This window comes from Poromitra crassiceps (genome assembly GCF_964638095.1).
Source record: "Poromitra crassiceps genome assembly, chromosome: 11".
In the NCBI taxonomy this organism is placed as follows: domain Eukaryota; kingdom Metazoa; phylum Chordata; class Actinopteri; order Beryciformes; family Melamphaidae; genus Poromitra; species Poromitra crassiceps.
Window position 1 is genome coordinate 40,742,960 of NC_139643.1, and position 15,158 is coordinate 40,758,117.

At 43.5% G+C, this 15,158-nt stretch overlaps 1 protein-coding gene across 5 annotated transcripts; it reads right to left on the reverse strand.

Annotated features, from left to right (window-relative positions):
- Positions 1–58: 58 nt before the first annotated feature.
- Positions 59–15,013, reverse strand: anln (anillin, actin binding protein). Of its 5 annotated transcripts, none has more exons than XM_083646106.1 (24): positions 14,865–15,013; positions 12,998–13,133; positions 12,228–12,668; positions 10,763–11,043; positions 9,797–10,208; positions 9,225–9,427; positions 9,019–9,123; positions 8,811–8,895; positions 8,153–8,469; positions 7,714–7,850; positions 7,474–7,615; positions 6,700–6,835; positions 5,997–6,167; positions 5,595–5,721; positions 5,122–5,170; positions 4,967–5,020; positions 3,853–3,885; positions 3,721–3,739; positions 3,481–3,593; positions 3,099–3,152; positions 2,652–2,738; positions 2,260–2,367; positions 1,803–1,975; positions 59–1,095 (listed from the first exon to the last, which is right to left on the reverse strand). In XM_083646106.1, the coding sequence occupies exons 1-24, from the start codon at positions 14,880–14,882 to the stop codon at positions 981–983; spliced, it is 3,516 nt and encodes a 1,171-aa protein (XP_083502232.1). In that variant the 5' UTR covers positions 14,883–15,013; the 3' UTR covers positions 59–980. The 5 variants fall into 5 exon arrangements, with proteins under 5 accessions (XP_083502232.1, XP_083502231.1, XP_083502230.1 ...); XM_083646105.1 differs by having other exon boundaries at positions 8,153–8,472; XM_083646104.1 differs by having other exon boundaries at positions 8,811–8,901.
- Positions 15,014–15,158: the final 145 nt, after the last annotated feature.

Consider the following 15,158-nt stretch of genomic DNA (forward strand, 5'->3'; position numbering starts at 1 on the left):
GAAGGAGCAAGTAACCATGTCCAGTTTGGTCAAAGCAGACATTTATTGAAGTCTGACTGTTGCACAAATACCTAATAGATTTGATTGAGGAATGCTTGGAGTGCTTTTAAGTAACATAAAGTACAAGTGAGAGTTTTTGTTCATTCCTTTACTGTGTAGAATGAAATAAAATGTTTGTAGAAGCATAAAACATCTTGTTTAGCATGTTTAATCCAAAGTAATGTAAGGTTTGTAACAGAAAATGTGTCCATCTGAAAATACAATTAACAGCATCAACATGGGCAATAAAACCCGTCAGGCAAAACCATTTTAAACATCAACATGGAAACTAATAAACATAACAGTGAATCAAACCAAACATGACAAATATAGATCTTATTGAAAGCTGTGCATCAAAACCCTGTGCACGGCACTCAACATGAGGAGGCATTTGGAAGTCTCGCCACAAGTTGTAAAAGCTATTGTTGAAAATAAAATTGTGTATTCCAAAGACATCAGATAGTGTTCTATCATGCGGAATAAAAAGTAGAGCATTCATTCATACATAAAATTGTGGTTCCTCAAATCGATATTGAATTAGTATTGCAACATCACTTATATATTGTTTTAAGCTTTGAAACCAAACGATTCTATAATTTAAAGCCATGCATTTTGTCTACAAGTATGACATAAAAAAAAAAAGCTGGCAACCCGAGAATAACTCAAATTGGAGTATCCCAACAATTTGTAAATATATAAAATATAGGCTTTAAGAAACAGTGCCAAGCCACCTGTCCTCAACAAAATACTTTTTTCAAATATTTAAAACGTATGGCTTTTCTCACATCTACAACTCCTGTGTTTGATTGTGTAAAGTATATCCCACCAGTAAACAATATTCAACAACGTTCGTACTGTATTGCACTTAGTGATCGCAGGTGTCACTGATAATACATTGTCCGTCCATAAGAGAGAAGGGCCGGCGTGACGGGGAGCAGAACTCACAGAGGCCTGTAGCAGGAGTCTGGCTGCCACATGCGCAGGTCCACCACAATCTGGTTCAGCTTGTTCATCCACAGATTCCTCTCGTCCTTGGTGTCGGCGCTCAGCCAGTTTCTAGACAGGAAAAACACAATTCACGTGTTTAACCCATTGATACCTGATGCAGCATTTGCGTGTATATCCCTCATTTGTGTGCGTATCCCTTTAACGTATCCAATTTAACAATGCCACATTTCCCTGCGTTATTCCACTGGGAGAAAACTAGGGTTAGACTGACTAGTGCAGTGCCTCCCTCCCCTTCCCCTCATTCATACATCATGCTCTCCCACTAAACCCCCACACACACACCTTCAATTCACTTTCACTCGGACGAACAGTTCTTGAGATATGCGAAAGCTGTGTTCCGATTGGTCGAATTGCATAAAATTCGACAGTGCACTCTCTTGGATCCCCAGTAGCACACTCGCCAAGTCTGAAGTCGATCGGACAAACGGTTCTCGAGATACATGAAAGCCGTGTTCTGAATGGTTGAATTACATGAAATTGGACACTGCACTTTCCCGGGTTCCCAGCAGCACATCTCTCAAATTTGAAGTTGATTGGATGAACGGGTTCTTGAGATGAACCGCTTTTTGTGTTGCCAATAGGTATCACTATGACTATGCGCAGATCTAAAAGATATTGAATATTGGGACTAAAATATAAGCAGTGTCAATCCAAAAATGTTGGTATTGGTCTTGGAAATCCATATCAATCAAACCCCTAGAGAGAGGGCATAATTTTGCACAGGGAACATACCGGTAATAAAAGAAGGCACTTACTTGGTGACACACATGGTGTTCTTGCACTGGCTGACCAGCGTCTCCTTGTCGTCCTCTCTCTGTGGTCTGACAGTGATGAGCTCAAAGGTGTTTGGCCTGGCACAGAACTCCCGGTTGACTGGTTCCACCTTCTTACTGGTGCAGTTGGCAAGGTTGATGCGACCGATTGGACTCTGACGAGGACAACAGTCAGGTGAGACTTGGCTATTGGAGAAGATTGGGCTTCACACTCACTGTTGTTTGCATCAATAGCTGGCTAGTTTGATAAAATCACTCTTAATGTAAATGCAATGCAGAATTCTGCTGTGTTCATTTGACGGGTTGAGGAGAAAGACTGAAACAGGAAATGATGTGGTCAGTGGTCAGTGTCCCTGTCTGTCACAGCTGTGACAGCATAGTGTCTTATTAAGACGTCAGACTGATAGACTTTGGATTCCAAAGAAGGAGCAGGTGTTACCTTGCGTTTCTCATCATCCGGGTAGGTCCAGTAGGAGATGCAGTATCCCGACAGGACACACCACCTCCTGTGCCAGGCTCCAAATCCACTAACATCCTCAAACATGGTCTGAAAAATATATGATGAAGTTCAAATTAATTTGGAGAACTTGTGGAATTGTAATGCGTAAGCCAACTCATTAGGGAATACTACAGCAGAATAAAATTGAGCTAATATCACAATTTTTTCTTCTGCCCCATGATACGCATTGTCAGTTTTGTATTGCAATATTGAACTTCAATATATGGTCCCATCCCTAGTTACAATCTATATGGGAATTCCCACAAAGCATTTACATTGGGAAGTAGTTTTAACTGCCACTGGTTGATATTTTGATGTGCTTGCTCACTCACCAAGAAGCCCCTCTCCTCCACCTTGGAGCCGACTTCACACTGCATCTTGAGGTAGACGTGGCCCTCCAGAGGGCACAAGAACGGCACCTTCACACAGCACATTACAGATTAGCATTCAAGAAAAACCTTTGGGTAGAACGTCACCATCAATTCAGAAAGGGTTCAAAGTGACAAGACGTGGTTAAACAAACACCCGGTTGCAGTTCAAGTCTGTTCTTATGAGGAAGGTCCAACTAGTCAAAAAAAATAAAAGCGGTTGCTTGAAAGCGCCGGCCAAGTGCAGACTAACTGATTAAACGCACACAATTTAGATTTCCTTATGATAACAGACTTGGAATCAGATTAAGATTAGAGTGTTAGTGACAATGCCAGAGTAAGATAGTTATCCCCCTTTCCCCACACAAACGGAACAAAATAAAATGAACTGGCCAGGAGGCAAGTAGTAACCTTGTTCTGAAACATGTCACTGAGTAGTTCCCTTTCAATTCCTTCATATTTGATCTAAAAGAGAGAAATGGAGGCGAGTGAATGGGTGCCAGGGGCAGCACAGTGAGAGGAGACTAAACAGCTATACTGTTATACAGTCTATGGTCTCCACAAAGCCTGAGCACAGATACAGGACTGTGACCCCAGACAGTGGCTTCCCAGCTGAAGTGAGTTAATCTGTCAGCTCCTCACAGACAGGCTAGTCCAGGGGTTTTCGCACACAAGCCATGCAGCCACAGTTGAAATGCAGGACACATTACGGACAAAGGGGAAACATCAATATAGTCTTAACAGTGATTGTGGAAGAAGATTCACAAAATCGGACATTTAATGGCTGCTCTACCTTCTCCAGGTGAAATTTGTTTTTCCCAATAGAGGAAAGAGTGAGCTTGTGTGATCCGACGAGGACGAAGTTACTGGTGCGGACGGAGTTGGGGCCTCCTGGACTCGCCACAACTGCAGATAGGAGGATGGGACATCGCGCAAAGATCAACTCACGACTCACATTTCAGCATACAAGCTTTACGTGTAATGCAAAGGATGGTGTCGCATTTTGAGTGTTTCACGCTGTATTTTGACTTACCTGGAGTTTGGCTGCTCTTCTGCAAAGAGAAAGAAAAGATGGATGGATACATTGTAAAGGTCGCACCCAAGTGAGAATTGTTTTTGAATGTGGCATGCTTGGAAGTGTGGGAAGTTAATCTGAAAAACTTACAGTGATGGCGAGGAATCTCTTTGGAGTGATGGCCTAGAAAGACACAAATAAAGCAACATTTAATCAACTTGAACCTTTAGTATCGACAATAAACAGTGCACCACAGTGTGAGAGAGAATGCGCTGAGTTCCCCGATTGCCTCACTAGGCATTGTACTGCATGTGTGGGCCAGTACAGGACAGGTACAGTATGTCTGTTATTATCACAATGGCTGTATTTGCTCATCAAAACTCAACACAACACGTGACTTTGTAGATCTCTTTAAAATTAGTTTCCGTTTCTGATCAATCAATTTAATAAAATTTCAAGTGGATTGATTACTATGTCATTATTTTACAGTCAGTTGACCTTTTTGTGCAAAATTAATTGGCAGGTTAATAACTTGGCCATTTTTGGACCAATCCCATTATAGCATTTCACCAAACAAATAGGGAACTAAAAAGGCAATCAATTTACTTGCCAAATCTGACGAACGGTCATGGGAAAAATAAAAAATAAAAACAAAAAAGTCTTCCAAAAATGTATCACAGACTGTATGGGTCCGAGAGGGAAAAATATTCAGCAATCAGCATGTCCAGATACATCTGTACCAAGTACCAATCTGTACCAATCTGTATCAGTACCTGGCCAGTCTTTATTTCCAGGCTGAGTCTCAGAGATTATTATGTGCCAAAGTAGAGGGGGGAAAAAAGAGTAGGCTGTACACATAATATAATAACAAAATATTTGTAATGATCTCTTTTATACTTTTAAGACTCCACAGATACCCTGTCTCTAGAAACAGGTGACCTAAATACAATGTGCTGCCTATGTCTCCGGTATTAACATCCTAATCAAATGACAGTCAATCGACCTCAAACCGTTCACAAAGTGGGAAGACCACCATAGCCCTCCTCACAGTAGCATGGATCCACCCACACTGTGCACACCCACCAACAAGTGAGGGGTTTCATTAGACACAGAAACTGTCCATACCGAAATACAAAAATCATAGGCCCCATGAATACGGCTCCAGATCGTCTGAACAAACAAGCACACACACACACTTTAAGCGTCATAACATGTACCACTGTCTTACACATGGCCGGGATTTACCAAGGAAGGGGGGAATTACCTTTGACTTGCTGGGCTTCTTCCTCTTGTCATTGACCAGCTCGCGCTTCTGCACCTGGAGTCATCGTAGTTATACAAGGTTGTAAATTAATCTGTATTTAATCACTAAGATACACTGTGACTGCACCGGACGTGAAATGATGCGAAAGCACTCACCAGGCAATACACCTCAATATCAATTTCAAAGTCATTGGAGACATCAGACCTGAAGATGCAAAGGGGGGGGGGATATTTCGTGTCAGTATTCAGTATCCTTTAATTTGATTCCATTACCACGACAAAAAGGTATTTTATTCTTGTCAGGCTGGAAAAGCAGAAATTCTCCATTGAAACTAACTGTAATAAAGGACCAGGGGCTGGTTGCACAAAGCACCTTAAGTTAAGATTTTCCTTAGAGTCCGAGTTAAGGAGTCTATAAAATAGAATCGGCTGCACAAAACACCCTTAAATCTTGTGCTTACGTTTTCCTTAAAATGTTTAACCTTGTGGAGAAGATTCAAGGGTGTTTTGGGCAACAGATTGTTATAGCTTAACTCGGACTCTAAGGACAATCTTAACTTAAGATGCTTTGTGCAACCGGCCCCTGGAGTTTATGTGAACCTTTTGTATGAGCAGGGGTTTGGACTTACATGGTGAACTTGGTAGTGAAGGTGAGGGCGTCCCCACTGAGGCCGCTGTGTGTGCTTGATAATGGAGTCGCCACATTGTTCTCCGCTCCAGCCCGAATCATGATGAAAAAGTAATGTCTGCTCGTTTCTGGAATAACCAAGACAGACCCAGAGTTTAGCAAACTTGTTCCGCCTTTGGGACAAATCCTGGTCCACTTGTTGAGTGTTTTCCTATTAATACATGTGACTTAGCAGGCCACCTCATCATGTGCATATTAAGCAATTAATTAAAACACACTGTGGTGCAAAAAAACAACACGTGATCTAGACAGACGTGATTTTGCCCACTGGCTGCAATCGTTTGTAAGCGTTCGGTTTTCTAAAGAAACGCCTGCATTAGGTTGCTATACAGGTGGAGTCTACCTGGCTTGTTGGCAGTGGAACAAATAAAGTCTGCCTTCAGAGGCAGACGTAACTCGTGCAGGGAGATGGAGCCCTTGGAGGCAGAGATGTCCACAGGGGCCTTCCTCTGGCCTGCCGGGCCCTCGCCCTTCAGACGGTCCAACGCCGCCTTCAGCGCCACCCTTCTCTCCGCTGGAAAGGTCAAACAGGAACAGTTACTCAATACTAGCAGCAAGAAGCGAATTACAGAGACTGCTCACTTTGTCAGGGATGCAAAGTCATGGAGAGTGAAAAAGGTGGCAGATACCAGGGCAGACAAGACACAAAACCACTAAAAATCATTCACTTAAGTGCCCTATTTTGGGATGAAAAGGGCAAAAGGTGACTAGTTTGCATCCCTGAACTTGTAGTCTCCAGGTGGATGCCTCTTCGCTTGCTTCAGGCACTCTCACCAAGAGCCAGGTTAGCCAAGGTACAATGCCTTTCATGTTATTTAGGGCATATCAAAGTCTTTTAAAGTGCCAAAAGCACCGACTGGCTTTGACCACGCAGGGTCTTTGTCAGGGCGTGATAGGAAAGAGAGTACATCATAGGAATGGGTACTCGTTTTGTTACAAATGGTTCAGAATCATAACCACATAAATGCTGGACTCGAGACTCGACTTGGACTTGAGATATAGTGACTTGGCTAAAACACTGGTAATCGGAGGGCTGCTTAACTCACTTGCCACCAGCAGTAGCCTCTCGGCCTCCGCCTCCACCTGAGAGCCTTTGCCGTGCTCCTCATCTGTGCAGCAGTTGAGTGCCTGGCTGGCCTGGTGGATGACTGTCTGCTGCAGGTTCATCTCATTGGTCAGAAGCTACATAGACAGACAAAAGATTGACCATGTATCCCATTAAGTGCATGGAGGAGGAGGGTAAATGGGAACACCATTCAGTACACCATGTTTCACAAAGATTAAAAAATATTGGTATGCAGTGGATAGTGCATAGACTTTCATTGTCCTGCAAGCTTTTTAGTTTATACCATAAAACCAATACAAACTGAAAAATAAGAAAAGAAAATGGAACCAGAAATGCAAGGTGTATTGCCAACAGCTGTTTTAAACAGTGTTGTTTTAAGGACCTTAAAGGTGGATTTTTCCTCTAGATTTGCATTTTAACAGGCAAGTGAATTAAAAAAAAATACCATGTAAACTGTCACTTGTGTCTTTTTGTCCTGGCAATATTATTTGTCCACCAGATGGCGAGATAGACATTTGATGGCCACAAATCTTGAATCTTGATCTTGTGCTATCTGATGAGAATGATCCTATCCGATCTTTCTGATTTTTCTTTTAGCAAAGAATGACTCAAAATCTTCAAGACCAATATGAGTCTGTATTGAAAAACTGTGCCCCGGTGTTACAAATCCCTATCAAGCTTTTCCTGGCTACATTCAAACCATTGCAAAGCATCTTTAAGTAAACCGTTAATCTAGAATGTTTTAATTTCAAACCTTAATCCGCTGTTTGATGCCGACCAGGCTGGAGCCTCTGGGCTCCTCCGCTCTGTGAGAAACGTCCTCCTTCCTCACAATGACCTGCTTCACACTGGGCCTCTCCGTCTCCTTCACCCTGATGGACCTGTATGCATCCACGCTACATCCATACGGCAAAGCAAGGACGTTCAGATCATGCCCACTGAGACAGCGAGGACTGGCAAGTTCAAATACTCTTATACAACGGAGGGCACTTACCTGTAGGGCAGTTTAGGGTCATCAATGTGCTCTGTAGAGCCGGTCGGACTCATGTGAGCCCTCTGGAATTTGCTAGGTCTGGAAACCCTGTCGGGAGTTTGACTCTTCTCATTGAAGGAGCATGCTGGAGTTGATGTCTGGACAAAGATGTGAAGGCCATGAATGCAGGGGAACTGGCCTCTGAGGCTGTACTCAGGGTTCCCACACATTGTGAAACATCATAGAAATGTTCAAGGAGCTTCCAGGCACAATTGCCTCAAATCCAAGGACCCAACAAGGCATAGTTTGAGACACAGTTTGACAAACTTACAACACTGAGAATTTTATAATGAGAACTAAGAGCCTTTTCAAGGATTTCAAGGACCAGTGGGAACTCTGAACAGATAGGCAATATCACATACAGTTAGCGCTTCAGAAAGTTTTCCAACTTGGTACCTACCATTATTCTCCTCTCTGGACTCTTCACTGTAGCTGCCACCGTCTCTGCAAATGGAGTGAGGAGGGACATGGAAGAAATGTTCAGGGCATCTTCCTCTTCCTCATCATCACTACGCAGATCATCGCTCTGCTCCAGGACTCCATCAAACAACTCGTTGATGATCGCAGAGGTGATGGACTGGTCCACGCTCATCTCGATCTCCTGGACCGCCTCTTCTTTTGGGGTCGCTTCAGCAGAGGCTTTCTCTACAGAGTGCTCGACTCTCCTCAGAGGACTTGAGGTGGAGGAGGCTGGAGGTGAGACCACCAACCCATGTCCTGCTATGTGACAAAGACATTATAATAGTAGCTGTATTTAAAAAGCACTTTTCACACGGTTTCACATCACAGAATATATAGAAGACAATAAAACATCCAAAACCACCAACTGTGATAAAACAGTGCGGTGATTAAATAAAATCACTAAGAGCAGTGATAAAATAAATGAATACAATTACAGTAAAAGAGAAAGTTGATGGGAAAAATAAATTCTTCAACGGAGGTAGTAGAGTAGAGTAGCCAATGCTGGTAACTGACCACACATATTTGCACTGCTAACAAATATATATATTTTTTTACAATAATCAACGTGAAATGTATTATGCATAGGTATTATGTACCTGCAGAGCTGCAGTTGGTGGCACTCTCAGCAGAGGGCGCTGATGGTTCATGTGGTTTGGCCACCTGGCAGTCCGGCTGCTCCACCTGCTCCTAACGAACCAATTTAGGCGAAGAAAACATGAACGTTACATATAAAGACAAAACATAGATTATTTTTGCTTTGACAGTTGTCGGTCAGTTGCACTGTATTAAAATTCTTCAGCCCACCTTGAGCTCACTGCTCTTCTTGGTTTCTGTGCCCTCATCCTTGTTTTTCCCCATGTCCCCCTTCTGGAAGCGACTGCGAATCAGGGCCAGCTCAGACTCGCGCTCCTACAACAAGGAGATTTGTGAATCGCATTTTGCTACTCTGGTCTGAAAAGAGGACACGCCTCACAACAGTAGAAGATATACTATTTGCAACATTAACTCACCAGCTTCTGTCTCTGGGTGAGGTCGGCGGTGGTCGTACTGGCAGCCTGGGCGACTCGGAGCCTCTCCTGGACCAGTCTGGTGCTGGGAGATACTGAGGAGGTCACAGTAGGGGTCCTGGCCTGGGCAGCCCCTCCTGCTGCCGGGCTCTGGTTTGCACGTTCCTGGCACCTCTCTCCAAAGCGCTCTAGGAAAGACTTCACGCCTGTTGAGAATCAAGGGTAGATCTAACTAGTTAAATTTGTTTAATTACCATTATAGTTGTAATTTCAGATTACAACACAGATGATCCGTGTTCTTTTTTTCCTATTTTCCTTCTTCTTTTTTTTTTATTGTTAAATGTTGCCTCTAGGCAGCAGTCACTATTCTGTTCAGCATTTAAATTAATCATTGAAAAGATATTGCAGCCAAACAATCCTATCTGACCTTCTAGTACTTCTACTTATTGAATATTATAATGCTCTTTTCAATAATAAATTGTGTAGAATAAAAGCCTGAGCTGAAGAATTTGACCATTAGAAAATACAAAATTTGATGAAATACAGACTCCAAAATTAAGTGTCATGTGCCTCACCAGGTGCTCCGGCTATGGCTTTTGGCGGCAGGGCTGTAGAAGAGTCCTTGGTGGTGATCCGGTCTCTGTTCTGGAGGGCAGAGGGGCCAGAGGTGACGGGCTTGACTAAGAGGTCCGGCTTCTTTGGGCTAGAGGTGAAGTCAAGACCTCTGGAAAGAGCCTGACTCTTTAGGGGGCTTTGAGACGCTGGTGCTGAGGAGGATGGAGCGGCCTTCTGGGGACTGGATGGGTAGGCCGGCGGCATCGCCTGGTGAGCGCTCTTCTGGGGGCTGGAGGCGTAGGCCGTCCCCTGCTTAGAGGTCTTCTGGGGACTGGCTATCGGCTGAACTGCTGGTCTGGCTGCAGGGCCGTCAGCCTTCTGGGGGCTTGGGAAAACCATTCGGCTAGGTTTGGGTGGACAGTCGAGGGGCTGCTGAAATGATAGATTTGACAGTTTAGGCCTTTAGCTGGCACTCTTATCCAGAGAGACCTACAATCATTGCAACAGCTTCAACCAAAAATAAGGAGCGCATAGGTCATTGCCCTCAGTGTGTCCATATACTAATCCTGTCACTATTAAAATAATCATATGAAAGCAAAGTGCTCAGAAAAGACATAATCTAAGAGCTGAAATAGAAGTTTGTTTAGAGAAGGTAGAGTAAATCATTCAGTGTGGGGGTCATTCTGGAACAGACGATTAAATATTATTACACAAATCAAAGTAATGAATGTGGCAAATAAGCAATCAAATATTCATCAAATGAATGTACTTCATTCTAAGTTATATCCAATACATTTTTTATTGTTTATGAAATGCATGCATCGGTAAGCATTATGTGCTCTCATAATAGACCTGGTAGTCATAGAAACTATTAGAAGTTAATATAATTAATAATGAAAAGTAATGAATAAAAGTGATCAGATTCACTAAAACATTCTTGTCCATTTGTGCTGAGGAATAACAAGACGACTCAGGGGAAAGCCTACCTGATTAAGGCTGGATGTGGGCTTGCTGCTGACCGTCTGGCTGGCCAGCACAGGCTTGGGAACACAGATGGTACTAGGCTTCCCTTGTGCATTGTCCTTGTGAATGGGCGGGTGGCTTAGGTCGTCCTCCCAGGACCCGATGGTGGCAGCCAGGTTGGCGAATCGGCCCCTCCTCCCCACCGGAGGGTCTGAGGACACAGAGGGGGCCACAACTGGTGGGATGTCGACCTGTCTCTTCGGTGGGGAAGCGGGGGCACAGTTTGGCGCTGCATCCGAGGTGCCTGAAAAGGTAGTTAACATTAGGGGTGGGGGAAAAAAATCGATTCACCCAAGTATCGCGATTTTTAATGTCACGATTTTTTGGATCGATCTTTTATTCCAGAATCGATAATCGCAAATTTAAAAAAAAAAAATAAAAATAAAAATTGGGTGCTTGCAGTCAGGCCACTCACTGAACAGCAGACCAGGCGCCGCCTACTGGTTTACTAGTGGTTTTATTACTTTATTAGTTAGTCTGAAGTAATAATTACACTTCAGGGTTAAAGTGGGTGCATCTCATTGTAAAATTGGACTTCAAACGGCCCAAATCTGGCTTCAAACGGCCCAAATTTCACACGCGTTGGCCCATATCACCCTGGCCTGCTTGGTATCTAATGCCCGGCCTGAATTATGATCCCAGTCCGCCCCTGTTTTTAACTATATCAGCCAGCCCTACTCATGATATATAATATACAGTCTCTAGTGTATGATTCAACTTTTCCCATGTTATAATCTAGTGTAAAAAAGCAAACAAACTGAAAAAAGAAAAGAAAAAAATAAACAAAAATCGCAATAAATCGTAATATCGAATCGCAATAATCGTAGAATCGCAATACTTAAGAATCGCAATATAAATCGAATCGGCACCCAAGAATCGTGATAGTATCGAATCGGGAGATAAGTGAATCGCCACAGCCCTAGTTAACATGTTGTCTAAGGACAGGGAAATATACAACATGACTAAGACTGTGGAAAGACTGGACATCACACACAACTCAACTGATGCTCACAGATTTTTTTTGTGTTGCATCGCAGAGGTGCACACGGCAAGTTGGATTTGGGGAATACACCTTTAATCACAAGCTGAATTTAGGGAACCTACATTTTATAACCGGTGAGATTTGGGGAACGCACACTTGACAACACACACTACTAACGCCAAGCAAGCCACAATCTTGCAAAAACACATACCCCATCATCACCATAACAACACGCAAAAAACATGGAAGTGAAACATTTAATTATTTTCACACTTCCCGTTTTCTCTCTCTGTTGCTCACGACCACTAGATATTGTCTTCTATTCAGATTTGAGAATGGTTGACCAGCTCACACTAGGAACCAAATTTGAGTTGTAAAAATCTAACGGTTCTAGTCAGAATAAATAAAACCAAGCCACATTCAAAAATGCACAAAAAGCTTTGCACCTTCGCCATCCCAACAATGCCTCCGATCTGCTAGTCTCTGCAGACGAGACCTCATGCCAGTAGTGGATGGCATGGGGACTTCCTCCAGGTCCTCCCTGTTCCTCGGCAGGGCTGAACTGGCAGGTACAGTGCTGCTTGAAGGACCGGGAGCTGGGGTCACAGCCATCTTCTCCGGTTCCACAGCTCTCGCCTGCACTGGATGAGACTGGACGACGGTCCGGGTGGCAGCCTTCTCCAAGGAGGCAGCCTTCTCCAAGGAGGCCGCACGGTGGGCGCTGGCCGGGCCCACTGGGGGCTTCTTGTCTGTGGGGGGATCGGGCAGCACAGGGAGCGCAGGGAGATTCGCGGGTGGCTGCTGGTTCTCCTCCCCGGCTGCAGACTGCACATTTCCCCCTGAGCGGCTGCGCTTGGAGGCAGAAGGCTTGGAAGAGAGCTGTGGAACTGGAGGGAGGGCAAAAGTTGTGGAAAATAAGTCTAATGTATATAGCAGTATTTGGGTAAATGATAATAATAATATTGTATAGTTAGCAGCACCTTTTTAAGAGGTTACACAGTTCAAATAAAAGCACATGAGGGTAAGGAAAAAGCCATGTCTATGGGAAAAAGGTAAAAAAAATTGAGTAAAAAACATCTCAATACATCCTACTGCACTTACTTTAGCTGAGACTGGATAGTAGGATGACCATTTCTATGATGATTATTTCAACAGTGAACAGAGTAGTAGAAAAACACCACGAACAACTGTAGCCATACAACAAGTGTGTTCAAACCTTCATCAATGACTGGCTCACTGATCCCACTGTTGGTCTCAGCCAACGGCTCCCTGGTCCTTTTAGCTGCTGTCGGTCGGTCGGCCCTTTTCTTCTGCAGGTTCTCCCTGCGGGCCCGAGTCCGCTCCAGCAGTTTCTGGTTGGCAAAAGAAAGCTGAGGTGAACATTCTGAGCTTGTAAATTCTTCCGAAAACGGTCGAAATTATAATGAAAATGTTGTGCCCAGTGCCCACTATGTTACACTATCGAGTGTTTAACTGTTGGAAAACTGTATGCGTATGCATGAACCCGTTTAATATGAACAAGTGCATGAAATGAATTACTTGACTGTATATAAATATCACATAATTGTACATAATTGGCATTGCTGCATAGCGTTTTCTAGCGTGCCCTCTAGTGGTAAATCAAATCTATGCTGTGACACAGAATCCTAGGTTGAGATCTTGTACTTGTTGCTGTATGAGACCTGGAGTTATGCGTGATTCGTCATGTGGCTGGCTCATTCAAATAAGGCCAAATAGGGAGATTTCTCCACCACCGCTGCTGGGCGTTGGCCAACAACAGGTCACACGATGTCTGCAAATGCAGTTGGTGTGAAACTGAAAACAAAGGCACAGCGCATTGCATCTATGGAGGAGGGTACTACTCACAAGCGACAAAACAGTTGGACTTGTATATTCTAGACGGACCAAACAAACAGTCCTCTACGATAAAAAAAAATGCCTCTGTTTGCATGCCCTCTTTCCATCCTCATGTGAAAAGCCCTTCCCTTGCTCTCCCAGGCAGACTGCCACGCAGTCTGATTTACAGCCTGTAGCTGTGCAAGACCCAACACATTCATGCAGGCAGCTCCATTGCTGCCTGCACATTTTTCCTCTAGGCAACATGGAAAATTTGAGGCTGTGCTTACTATCATTCCTAAGGAATGAGCCACTCCTCTGTTTGTGGTTCCCGGTCATTGGTCTGGATTTGAAATCTCTCTGAAACCCTATTGGCCATAACATGGAGTGACAAGAATTCCCAGCTAGTCCCAACAGCATGAGTACAGTAAGTTAGGAGAGAAAGAAATCCTTGCTTTTCATTCAATTATATTCCTTTATTCTTGATTGATCTGTAATGTACATTTTATGAAAAGTGTACTGTATGTCCTGTTTTTTAAGAGCAGGGACCATGTTGGAAATAAGTGTTCGCACTTTCACATGTAGTAGCTACATCCCTTGGATTTTGTTGTATTTGATATCCATAATAAATACACTCAATGCAACTAATAGAAGGTTTGACATGGCTCAGGCTGCTCGGCTGGACTGTACTGGTCTGGGAGCATTGTGGGCTAACGTTAGGTGTTGGACAAATTCCAAGGCTGACACATAGCATTGCCTTAATTGGAGACAACTCAGTTTAGTGACGGTACATGGGCTTGGAATAGTAATTTTTACTATGGTGTGATTTTTGGCTGAGTACAGGGATTGAGTATTAACGTTACATGGATAGTTTGGCATTGTTGGCAACTTAATCTTCTGCGAATGGAAGCTTAGGTTACTCGTTAAATATTAACGCTAACATTACCTACATTTGTTTTAATTGCTAACGTTTGCTACAACACAAAGAACAAACACGTGACATGCTTTTATCTTAGATCTAACGGCGCTGTCATTAAAGTCCCATATTCAATAAGCAATTGCTGAAAAGATAACTCAAATGGCTAGGTCAGCAAACCACCACAGCAGCCGGCTAACATTAACGTTATTTGTCATCTAAAACAAAACGGGAAAAACAGGAAACGTTACATTGGGCGGCTAACGTTACCACTTAGCTTAGCGTAGGTGGGCTAATGTGTTATGTCAATGTAGATAGCTCACCGACTCACCTCAGTAAACGGATCCATTGCGGAGACTGTTATTCGTTAGGTTATTGAAAATAAAATTTAAACAAGTAACGTTAGCTGTTTCACTAACGTCACTCTATTAACGTACACAGCAGAGTGTACAGAAAGAGTAGCCTCTTCTCTTCTCTCCTCTGCAGTGCTCACACAAAAAACGTCTGTTCAAATTTGAATTTCAGCGCTGCGGCCACTGCGCAGACTCGGCAGTTGAACGTAAACACGTCAAAACCCAATCAGAAATAAGAGGGCGGGTTTTAAGACAGATCCAGCCTATCACAG

Coding starts and splice junctions, on each gene's coding strand:
- anln (XM_083646103.1), bottom strand. Junction 7,851..8,152: donor GTCCAGAGAGGAGAATAATG/GTAGGTACCAAG, acceptor ATCTTTGTCCAG/ACATCAACTCCAGCATGCTC. Junction 3,153..3,480: donor ACAAATTTCACCTGGAGAAG/GTAGAGCAGCCA, acceptor TCTCTCTTTTAG/ATCAAATATGAAGGAATTGA.